The sequence below is a fragment of the Tachypleus tridentatus genome, chromosome 3 (assembly GCF_004210375.1).
Source record: "Tachypleus tridentatus isolate NWPU-2018 chromosome 3, ASM421037v1, whole genome shotgun sequence".
NCBI classification, from domain to species: Eukaryota; Metazoa; Arthropoda; class Merostomata; order Xiphosura; family Limulidae; genus Tachypleus; species Tachypleus tridentatus.
This window is the reverse complement of record NC_134827.1, coordinates 84,624,247-84,635,863: the sequence shown is the minus strand read 5'-3', so window position 1 is coordinate 84,635,863 and position 11,617 is coordinate 84,624,247. Positions and strand designations below refer to the sequence as shown.

The window sequence follows — 11,617 nt, the reverse complement described above, 5'->3', positions numbered from 1 at the left end:
GTCCTACGAAAAAATGGGCTGGAAACTGGAAAGATATCATTTAGTATTTTCTCTCACCTATTAAATTTCTCTGGCATAGATTCTTCGAAACAGTTCCTTTGCTATAAAAGAGACTACCATCTTGGGAAAGTTTTTTATATTTACTTCATCTGATGGAAAATATTAATTATTTTGAACATCCATTCAAAAGTTTAAATATCACATTTATTTTTTTTAAAACATTACTTATTTTTGCACTATAGATATTTGGTACAAAAATATTCTATTAGCTAATACTAGTAGGACAATAGATGATTTATGACCATGGTCAATAACGATATTTGACCTTCTGAAATAATTCATGGTGCTTTCTAATATATTATAAAACAATAAGATTTCGAATTTTTATTATAAATTATGAATTTAACAAACGAGTTAACCATTGGCTGTGTGATAACGATACCGCACAGTCAGCAATGTTCTTTTAGACTGATTATAAGATTTTTGAGGTTATGATTCAAACCATAATATGAAATTAAAGAACTGGATAAAATTAAATACGATTGCGGTCTACATAAACATGTATGTCTTGCATTTTTTTACATTTTCTGTATTAAAGATAGACTCCTCGTATTCTGATTGCTTACTAAAAATTACGTGATGTATTTTCTTTACATTTTTAACATCATTGCGCTTTTTGTTTTGTGAAATGAAATAAGGTAAAATTAACAGTGAAAATGTAGCGCTTGTTTGTAACAGTTGCCCCACCCCCACAGCTGAACATTATGACTGAAAACTTACAATGTTAAAAGTTGGATTTTGACATTCGTGATGTTTACGAAACAGATAAACCTCACTGTATAGCTTTGCGCTTAACAAAAGACAAATAAATTGTAACAATTATAATAATAGTTATAAAAAAGAACATTTTTAAATTATAAATTATCCTTAATCAAATAACATCGTCAATTTATATTCCTGCTGTTTTAAGTAATTATATATGTAAATGTTTTTATATTATAATTTTTGTATTTGATTTGATTAAATATATTTATTTTACATAAAAGCTTAACTTTTACAGCCTAGTATTGGCTGGATCATAGTCTCTTTGTTTAATAAAAGATAAAAAATAAATAGCTTTTATGATTTAAGTCACCTAGTGGAAAGAGTTTTAACACGTCGATTTACAGATGTTCTGGCGGCGTTAGTAAGGGATTTACCGGCGTGGGTTTAAATTCTGATATAGTCTATGAGTATGGTGAGGTATTGCGTGAGTTCTCGTCACTTAGTTAGTGTATGTCATTGAAAAGATCAGAAATCTGTGTGGTCTGGTTTAGGTATGGCAAAAAGTGTATACGTAGCATATGTACTTTGGTCTTTTGGTGGATTTTATGGGCTTCATCATTTTTATTTAGAACGTGATCGACAAGCTCTAGTATGGTGGATGTTTGTTGGGGGTTATTTTGGACTAGGGTGGTTGCGAGATTTATGGAGAATACCGGAATATGTGAAAGATGCAAACGAGGAGACAGATTATATGGAGAAACTCGCCAAAAAAATGAGAAAACATAATAAACCTCCTTCAAGTTTTGTACGTTATTGTGGTCAGTTAATTGTTTCAGACGCCTTTGGTTATCTCGTTCTAGCAGCAATTCCTTCTGAACATGTTCCAGATTGGTCTTACACGCTTTTTATAGCACTTGTTCCTCTGGCAGTGGCCATTGGTAAGTATGTGACTTTCCTATTATATGCATAAACTTCCAACCCCCGAGTTTGTAAGTCGTGTCTAAATTGTTTATATTATGTATATTTATTTATAAGGTTCTACAGTGTGAATTTCCTTTGCTTTGAAATTTGCACAAAGCCATGCTAGGTTTAACTGCTCTAGTTGTCTCCTGATTTAGCAGTGAAAAACTAGAGGGAAGGCAACTAATCAGCATCAACTGCTGTGAGCTCTTGGGCTCTTCGTTTACAGGCAAATAATGGAATTGATTATAAAATTATAATGCTACCACAGCTGAAAGGGCAAGCATGTTTGGTGGGATGGAGATTCAAATCTATGACCCTGAAATTAAAAGTCAAACACCCTATCCACTTGGTGTGAAGTACAAAAATTATTTCTAAAAATAAGTAAAGTAAACACTTTTCCACACCTGTCTAAGAATTTATTTCAGGATGTTATTATATTACACTTGTATATTCTTTCTTGTTTTATTTAGTGGTTAGTTAGTCACTTAGAATAGTTCATTTATCAATATCTTGCTACATAAAAACCTTCATAATTAAAAAATGATCTCCACAGTGTAGGTGTGTGAGGGGAGATGTTGGATCATAAGATAATGGCTGGATAAAGAAAGCATTGGGTGGCTAATGTTATAAGAAAATTCAGATTTCAGTCACTCTGTATTCATGTCACAGGTGAGGAACATTAGGCCAACCAAAGGAGACAGTATGGAAAAATTTCTAATTGTGGTGTGATACCTAGTTGGGTTACTGTTAATAAATTACAAACTAAGTGCTGGTTTTCAAAAGTATGCAGTCTCTGGTATTGACTTATCTTGTTGATTCACTTTGGAAACTATAATTAAAAATTTTAAAGAGAGTAAAGATTTTGTACAAGTAAGCTTTCATTGTTGACAAGTCTAGTCACAGAAGACCCATACTAAATTTGAGGTAAATGCATTTAAATCATAATAAAGAGATGAGCCTTCATATAAGATAAAAGTTATTTAAATTAAATGAATTCATTGTAACACACTAACAAACTTATCAGTATAATTAGATATAAACATGTCATGTAAAAACTAAAATAAATAAATAAAACAAATTATAAACCTAAAGAATGCCAACAACTCAATTTTTATCTTACAGTTTAATGCTTGGTTCAGGATCGGGTTTTTGATGTGTTAACATATCAGCAATAAGGGTATATTGGATCTTTCAATGATATGTATAGATAGACAATTACCACTGTTGTCTCCTAATCAGTATTTCTCTAAATATGTCCTAAATATAGCATTACCAGTAGCAGTCAAACTACCTAGATGGCTTGAGTGATGCATTTGCATCCATAAATAATATGAGAACCTTGTTAATGGTATTGGATGGGTTCCCATCATTACTAAAAGTATAATCCAATTATGATAACCTAAATGCGTTATCTTGTACTTGCTGTAATTTAAGGTAATTTGTCAAATATATTTCTCTGAATGAAGTACCTGCCTCGACATCTCAATACAACTAGAAATATCCAAGAGTTTAATATCATATGTGAATGTCTTATTTACTGATTACGTTTTTACCTCCATCAAAATCAGTGATTTAAATAATAAAAAGCAAAGACCCAAGTACTAATTCTTGAGGGACTTTAATAGTAACAAGGGATCATCTTTATTGGACTCCACTAATAGCAGCTTTTTATTATATTTTATTCTACCATTTAAAAATGTAGTTTACTAAACTTTTTAACCTCAATTAATGTACAGTGGAACCCCTCTAAGTGGCCACCTTTCAGATTCGGTCACCCCTTGGAAGCAGTCATTCAATCACAGTCCCTTTTATTGTTTACATAATCCCTAATTATGTACAGTGAAACCCCTCTAATCAGGCCAGTTTGTCTCGGTTCAGAAGGTGGCTGCTTTAGAGGGGTTCCACTGTAATTTTCTAAGGTAAAATTAGTATGGCAACAAGAGGTAGGCTATTATCTCAGTTTAAAGTAACTGATTAATCAATATCATGATTAAATCAGTTAATGTTTATAATATTCATCTTGTGTTTCCAACTATCATTTTTCATAATTCCATCTATATGGTAATAGAAATGTTATTATTTTGATTTTTTTCATTATTATTTTCCAATTACTTCAAGTATATTTCCACTAAACTGATTAGTGCCATTACACACAATATAAATGAAATAATCAAAATTAAGATTTCCACTTGTTTTCTGTTTTATTTTCAGCTATCAAAGTAATTGAAATATTGCCACTATGTTTGCTTGTTAAATGCAAAACTGCATAATGGGCTATCTTTGCTGTGTGCACCACAGGTGTCAAGACCCAACAGTTAATATCATAAGTATTTTTGTTGTTTTTTTTATCCATCTTGTTCAGTTGGTTGAATGTAATTTATTAATGGTATGAGGTAATACCATTAATCAATTAGCAAAAACTACTAGGCCAATATTGGTTGTCAGTATTTTAATGAATCACTTGTGCAAAAGTGTATATGACATCTTGTGGAAAATCTGTACATGATGGAGAAAAATGGATATTTTTTTGGATTCAACATACAAGAATTACTGTAGAATATGTAAACATTTCAAGACAATAAAACCATTGTAGGCCTTTGTTATTTATGCTACACTAACCAAAGCTACAGATAACCTAGATATGTTGTATTTCAGTAGAATTTTTGCCAAGTTTATTTTATCAGATGTACTTAGAATTCTTCACATTCTAATGTAACAAATATTAACTGTTGTGTAATTTTCAGAGCAACTATTTTAATCCCTTTAAATATAGAAGTAACATCACTGGTAAGTCACCTGGCCGTTTTCTGTTCACCTGTTTGATCTTCGACCTTCTTTAAAAACAGAGATAAATATTGTTTGGCTTTGGTGCTTCAACCAGTATTAATTATTCAGTCTTGTTATTTTTATGACCAGAGGGTTAATTTCTACATTCTGTTACAGTGTATGGTATAAAGTGTAGACTGAAAATAGCTTATGTAGTCCATCAGATTAATCCCTATCACAAAATTGAAGAACTGAGATGCAGTATGCTACTTTCAGCTGTGTGGAGAATCTTATACCTGAAAATTGGTTACAAGTAGCATATTATTAAGTGATTCTGGTGTTGACTAGTTTTCTTTCACTTGGTTAGCAGTTCTGAAGTAGTTATGACCATGCCTGTACATTATAAGACTCCAGCCTAGGTGTTTAGCATAAATGTTGCAGAAAATGCCTTTCTTTGTATCCAACACTGTACCATAAACTACAGGTTTTTCACAAATTTGTGTGTAATGTTTTTTAAGTTCAACAAAACAATTTAAATGAGTAAACAGGAAGTGATATCAAGATTTAGATATATGTTTTCTAGTATTGAGAAAATAAAGTATATATTTGGATTATTCTACTGTCCTATCTTTTTTTTGCTACCATTTCATTTCAAAGTACATAAAGACAGTTTGTAAAAGTTTAATAGCTGTGCAGAGTGTTTATTTTAAAAAAGTACCTTTGAAAGTATTTGGTTATGTTTTTCTATATTATTATTATTATTGAAGGATGAATTTTGGGAAATAGTGACTTAAGGAAGCTGTATGTATTGTTGATTAGGCTTCTGTTAAAACTGTGATGACTTTATAAAACATTATATACCACTGGTGATTTTAGTTTTGAATCTCGTGTGTAGTCTGAGTGTATTAACTGACTTTCTACAATCCACTCCAAATTTTACACATGCATCTGTCATTCTACTTTTCTTCAATCCAGTGTGCATAGGCTTGATCTGTTGGAACAACCCAATATTGGAGAAGGAATATTGACCATAAACCTATATTTATTGTGTGTATCTATTTGAAATGTTGCAAGCATTCAGTGAAATATACAAGTCTGTTGTTTGCATAAATTCAGATGTCAAGATGCATCTTAACCAAGGATGTTAGTCTGAATCGATAAGTTAGATTTTTGTTAGGATTAATGGTGCCTCTAGTAAGCATGTTGTCTCTGGTCATTGTATTATTTTAACCTATAAAACCTCTGAAATACATATTTTCAGGCTTTATTCAGTATTTTTGTATGTTGTATTTGCTATTTATCCTCCTTCTACAATGAAATGTTAAATCAGCAGTGTAGGGTAAAATGAATAGTTAATAACTTTAGTATCAAAAATATAATACTGTCTTGGGTACTACTCTGCAAAAGGACATGCCTTTTCTACTTTGACCCACACCCTTGCACATGGAACTAAGTAATTATTTTTGAGTTTAAACTTTATTAAACTATAGGTGTCACATTGTAGTGAATATGTGTGTGTGTGCACACACACACACACACACACACACATCTATAGGATACATTGTAGATAAAGTGTAGCTACATCTTAAACATTTTTAATTTTTGGTAATAAACTATTTAGTAAGAAATATTTCTGTATAAATACAGATGGAAAATATCAAATAATCATTTAGAATGATGAAGAACAAATAATGGTTAGAACATTTAAAAGAAACTTAATTCCAGGACGTGTAACTTTAGAAAAATACCAGTTTTTCAGTACACTGACGATAACAGACTTGTTTCAGTCAAATGTTTAGATAATTTATCAGATGTAACTTATGCATCTGTATTGAGTATGAGCTAGTAATGTGAGAAAGTTGCAGGTGTAAGTTGATAACAAATGGAAAACAACCAGATGTCATCGTTTGAAATGTGAGTGGTTTTCACAAGATCACAGGAACCTCGTGTATATATATATATATATATATATATGTTGATTATACACTGTAGGCATTGTTGCTCACTTAGACACATGCAGGTGTACAGAAAATGTATATGTGAAACCATTGTTATTGTTACTCAAATATAAATGTATGAATTGTACAGGACAGTTAGATCTTTAAACATTTAAGCTGTCTGCTTGGTATCTGTTGTGATTTGCTTTAGATTGAAAATTCTGTTGGTTGTTGTAATTGACTTTGTCTGTTGATTGGTGTTTTTGTTAATAGTACAACTTGCATGCACGTTTACAGTTTATCACAAACAAGCACATGTGGTCATAGATGAAATAAATCAAATGCAAGTCTACATGGATCTAAAAAAAATCATTATATGATCATTTGAAATGCCAAAAAAGTTGTATATTATAGTTGCAGAGGTGATCTAATGATACATGCATGTAATTGATGATAAAACAAGTTATGCCATTTTAAAAGCATTTTTTCTGAAAGTAATTACAACTTGATGATCCATCCTACCCTAGACCTAACTAACTTGCATTCTTTTAGGTATTATCAAGAAATGTTTTGTGTTTAGCTGTACATTGTTAGACTTTAGGGACAGACAGAAATGTTTTTTTCATTGAATGCACAAATAAAATAGAATTTTAAATGTACATTCAACATATATTACCTCCAACTGACAAGTTTTTATATTGAGAAAAATCCTCTTTGGTACTGGCGTGTAGCAGACAGAATATATTTTTAGCATGCTACTTTTTTACATGTTGTTAATTTGAAATCCATAAAGAACTAATTTAGTAAAATATGTACATACCTTAGTGTATGGCTAAAGTAATTGTTATTCTTTTTCTTTTCTTTTTTTTTTTTATGACCATAATCTCAACTAGTTTTGGGTTGGCCAGTATATTTGCAACCCAGTTGGCAGCCATGTAGGTCAAGCATGTTCATTTATGGGGAGTTGAACTTTCAACCCTCAGATTGTGAATTAGATACCTTAACTATCAGGTCTAACTAAAATAGTAGTTGTTAGTCTTTTATTTATTAGCCTGTTATTTAACTCTAAGTTTGTACTTCAAACTGTATTTCACTGCTTAAATATGCTCCAATGTGTAGTTGATCTAATCAGGACTTTAGCAGATTCTTAGTGTTTAATGAAAAAGTTCACGTACAGTATACATTTTTCAGAATTTCTATAGATAAATATAAGAAGTCTGTTAACTTGCTTATGACATCTAAATTTTTAAAGGAAAGTTTGAAGCTTTTATCAGTAACCACATCTAATGTTTTACCTTCTGTACAATGCTTTTGTTTTCTTCTCACCCAAAAGATAGTTCTTTCCAGAGTTTCACACCCAACGTTACATTACTCAGTATTAAACCTTTTCAAGTTATTGTCCACTCACTAAAATTGTCCATGTTCTTCAAAGTTTAAAAAACAAAATCTCAATTCCAACATTTTAGTATCATCATCAGATATGGAAACTTACCACAGTGCACAGTTACTGTAAATATGTCCATCGAAAAGATTTCAAAACAGGCTTTTGAAAGATCCCAACTAATATCAGCTATTTATCAGTACTTTCTGCTTTGTGCACTTACTGTAAAATTAATTGTTTTTTTTAACTCCTGTTCTAATTATACCTAACTGTTGAAGCTTACCAAACATTGTTTCATGCTTGTTCATCAGTTTGTTTGAAATATACAAAGATAAAGATTTACTTTTCACCATAATTTAGTTGATAAAAGGTGCAGTATATTCTTTAGCTTGAACGTAATTGGTAATTTATTATTTACATTATTTTTATTTCCTGTGCTTTGGTTTTAAAAATAAACAAAAAAATCTTTAAATTGATTTATTTTCTTAATATGTTGATATGCTATAAAGCATAACAGGATATACAGTGCACATGCAACACTTAATGTAGTTAAGAAGAGCGCAGTCCAGTTAACCATTTCCTGTATAATAACTTGGTTTATAGTTCATGTTTTACTTTAGTACTGTTGATGTGTTTTTGTTTTGTTTATCTTACAATATAATCAATCTGAGATGTCCATTTCATTCATTGTTATTTTATTTGTGTATTTTGGTTTTAAAGAAAGTGATGTTATAAGAAATTCTGAAACAGCTGTTTTTTTGTAGAAAACATGACTTGAGTGTGTGTATATATGCTTTCTCCTTCAGGTATTCATCTTGTGGGAAATATTGGACGAGAACAAGGCTCCTTCTGGTGGCCACTGTTAGGTGCCTACTTGACATACCCATTATACTTTTGGAGCCTAAACAATGTCTTCTGGACGTCTTTGTCTTCTCAGTGTTTTTTTAACTGGTATTCTAAAAAATGGCGAAGAAAACCTCTTCCTAGACGTACCATCTGGAAACGACTGTTGGTCCTTTCTTTTTGTGGAGCATTGTACATCTCTCTCTGGAGTTCATGGCTATATTTCAACTGCACTGTGACAGATCAGAACGGAGATGAAATAAAGTGTCGAGATGCGGCTAAGAATTTTTTCACTAGTCCTATGTGGCAAGAATTTAAATCTGTGATGAAAGATATTTATGTCTTTGCTCAGTATAATGGCTGGAAAGAAATATGGCACCAATTAATTCAAGCATTTGATCCACAAGGAGAGAGAAATGCTTTAAAGGTAATAGTTCCAAATAAATTGAATTTTCACATTTTAAGATTTTATTCCTGTTGTTTTATTTGTGTGATAAATTAATACATTATTTAGATAGTTTTTGTTGTCATATTCACTTTTGGCTAGAAATAACTGAAGAAATGTACAAACAATGTAAAAAATATGTTTAGTATAATAGCTTATTCATTTCACTTTACTAAGACCAACTATGACATCTGTATTTTTAGTGCTCATATTAAGGCTAGTAAAATGAACAGTGCTTATCTACCCTCATCTCATACATAAAGTGATCAAATGAGTCTAAACCAATTTTTATAGACATCCAACATTTAAATTTATATACTTGGTACTGCTTTATGAATGTGTTAAAAGAACACATTAAGAACATTACATGCATTTGTATCTTTATAAATAAACATTCTGTTGCCAAAGCAATTTCTATATGATTTGTATTGTAACCAGTTCTTGGTTGTGACACAAGTCATGCTACTGGAAAGAGAAAGCAAACATATTAATAAGATGGTTGCTGAAGCAACAACCTATTATGTTGGTGGAACTTATCATAACTAACATTTGTGGTAATGCAATGAACCATAAAATAAAATTTGCAAGCTGATGTGATTCAGCATGTCACATGTTGCATTGGTTGTATACTGTTGTTACAATAAATGGGAAACATGCAGAATAACTGACTAAAGGTCAATGGTGACATCCTCCATAATGGCTTTCAGTTGTGTCTTGGAAGCTTGATTTCTACAGGTACAAAAAGCCAGGTTTTGGTTCTGTAAATTATCATAGTCTCCATATACATCTCGGGTGACATAATAAAAAGATTTGTTTCTTGTAAATCATACAGATGTCTGTTGGTGCTCTATGAGACATATAAATCCATTACCCTCTAAACCAAACCCAAGAGTTCGCTTTGTTAGTCAAACTGGTAATTAGTGCCCCCTTGGAGTTTGTGTCCTGGACAAACTTCTTGTATCTCAGAATGGCTAGTATGGGTAATAACTCTTTTCTAATAAAGTGAAGAACAGTGTTTCAGTCTTCTTAGGTTAACCTGAAGATGACCTGAGATACATTTTTACTTTAAGTGGGTTTCTTGTCATCATGAGAAACTTGCTTCTTGTATCTCAGAATGGCTGGAATGGGTATACTTTTACTAATAAAGTGGAGAACAACATTTTGACCTTAAGTCATCTTCAGGTTAACCTAAGAAGTTCAAAACATTGTTCTCTGCTTTATTAGTGAAAAAGTTAATACCCATACCAGCCATCCTGAGATACATTTTTATTTCAAGTGGGTTTCTTGTCATCACAAGAAACTTGCTTCTTGCATTACCTATGGTACAGAGCTGCATGGTAAGATATCTATGGTACAGAGCTGCATGGTAAGATACTGTTTTAAATGCTCAAACTATAGCAAAATGAACTTGCATTGAAAGTCATAAGACTAATATTTTCCTTTCATTTTAAGGTTTTAAATCTGGAGTCCAGTGCTACGCAGGAAGAGATCACGGCTCATTACAGGAAACTCTCCAGACAGTGGCATCCTGATCGGCATAAAGATCCTAGGGAGAAGGAGGTAGCACAAGAGAAATTCATTGAGATCCAAAGAGCTTATGAAGTACTGTCTCAGATCAAGTCCAAGAGGCTGACTCGTAACAAAAAGGAACGAGATAATCCTGAGGCAATGCAAAACTGAGTAGGAATTTATAATGGAGCAATTAAAATACATATCTGTGTCAGTATGACCACATCATACAAAGAATCTACTGATAAACTGTTCTAACTAGTCTAAATATCTGATATCTACAAAACATTTCAGTCATTCTTTTGTTTATATAATGTTTACAGTTAGTTAGATTTGTTGAATATGTTTTGTCTGAGGACTGTTATTATTCTGTCTATTTTGTATAAGAATGGAAATTTCTGGTATTGTTGGAAGAAACTAACTTGTGATGTATTCTGTGAATCTGTCAAAGTAGAGCTTTTACTACTTTTTTTATTCTTTCAAAATACAGTACTGTGAAACTGATGGAGTATTTGGTTAACTAATTGTAATCTCCTTGAATAAAATGAACTAAATCTGTACTTCTATTAGGTAGTTTTATATGTAACTGGTAATGGGTTATTTGTAAAACAAAAGGTAGACTTGGATTCAAAGTTTGTGTTTTATGATGGTTCATTGCTTTTAGAACTTTCTTTTGAGAAAATTCTCCTTCGTAATTAATTCCTTAAATCTGAGTGGATGCTGCCAGCACCCTGCCAAAAATCCTGATTTTATCCACCAAACAGTGACAGCATCTAACCATGTGTATGTCTCTTTGATTGAAAACTAACCCGAACCATGTTATTGTCTGAAAAATTAAGAAAATTGAAATTTTATAAAGTATGGTGACAGTTTTTAGAGAATCATAAAAATAATTCCAGCAAAATGTGCAACAAATTACAGGTTTAAAGAATTGAAGCACAACAAGTAATCACTTTGGGAGGACCCAGTTTCTTGGTGTGTTTGTCTTTCAAGTTTCCTTCATGCACC

General features: G+C 31.6%; 1 protein-coding gene across 1 annotated transcript; it reads left to right on the top strand.

Annotated features, from left to right (window-relative positions):
* Window positions 1–1,169: 1,169 nt before the first annotated feature.
* On the top strand, window positions 1,170–11,169 carry LOC143247380 (dnaJ homolog subfamily C member 22-like). The gene is made up of 3 exons (XM_076495374.1): window positions 1,170–1,703; window positions 8,619–9,082; window positions 10,553–11,169. The coding sequence occupies exons 1-3, from the start codon at window positions 1,319–1,321 to the stop codon at window positions 10,778–10,780; spliced, it is 1,077 nt and encodes a 358-aa protein (XP_076351489.1). The 5' UTR covers window positions 1,170–1,318; the 3' UTR covers window positions 10,781–11,169.
* Window positions 11,170–11,617: the final 448 nt, after the last annotated feature.

Excerpts from the sequence above, each read along its gene's own strand:
- LOC143247380 (XM_076495374.1), top strand. The coding sequence starts at position 1,319 with ATGGCAAAAAGTGTATACGTAGCATATGTACTTTGGTCTTTTGGTGGA. Across the intron at positions 1,704-8,618 it reads TCCTCTGGCAGTGGCCATTG|GTATTCATCTTGTGGGAAAT; the intron begins GTAAGTATGTGA and ends TTTCTCCTTCAG. Across the intron at positions 9,083-10,552 it reads GAGAGAGAAATGCTTTAAAG|GTTTTAAATCTGGAGTCCAG; the intron begins GTAATAGTTCCA and ends TTTCATTTTAAG.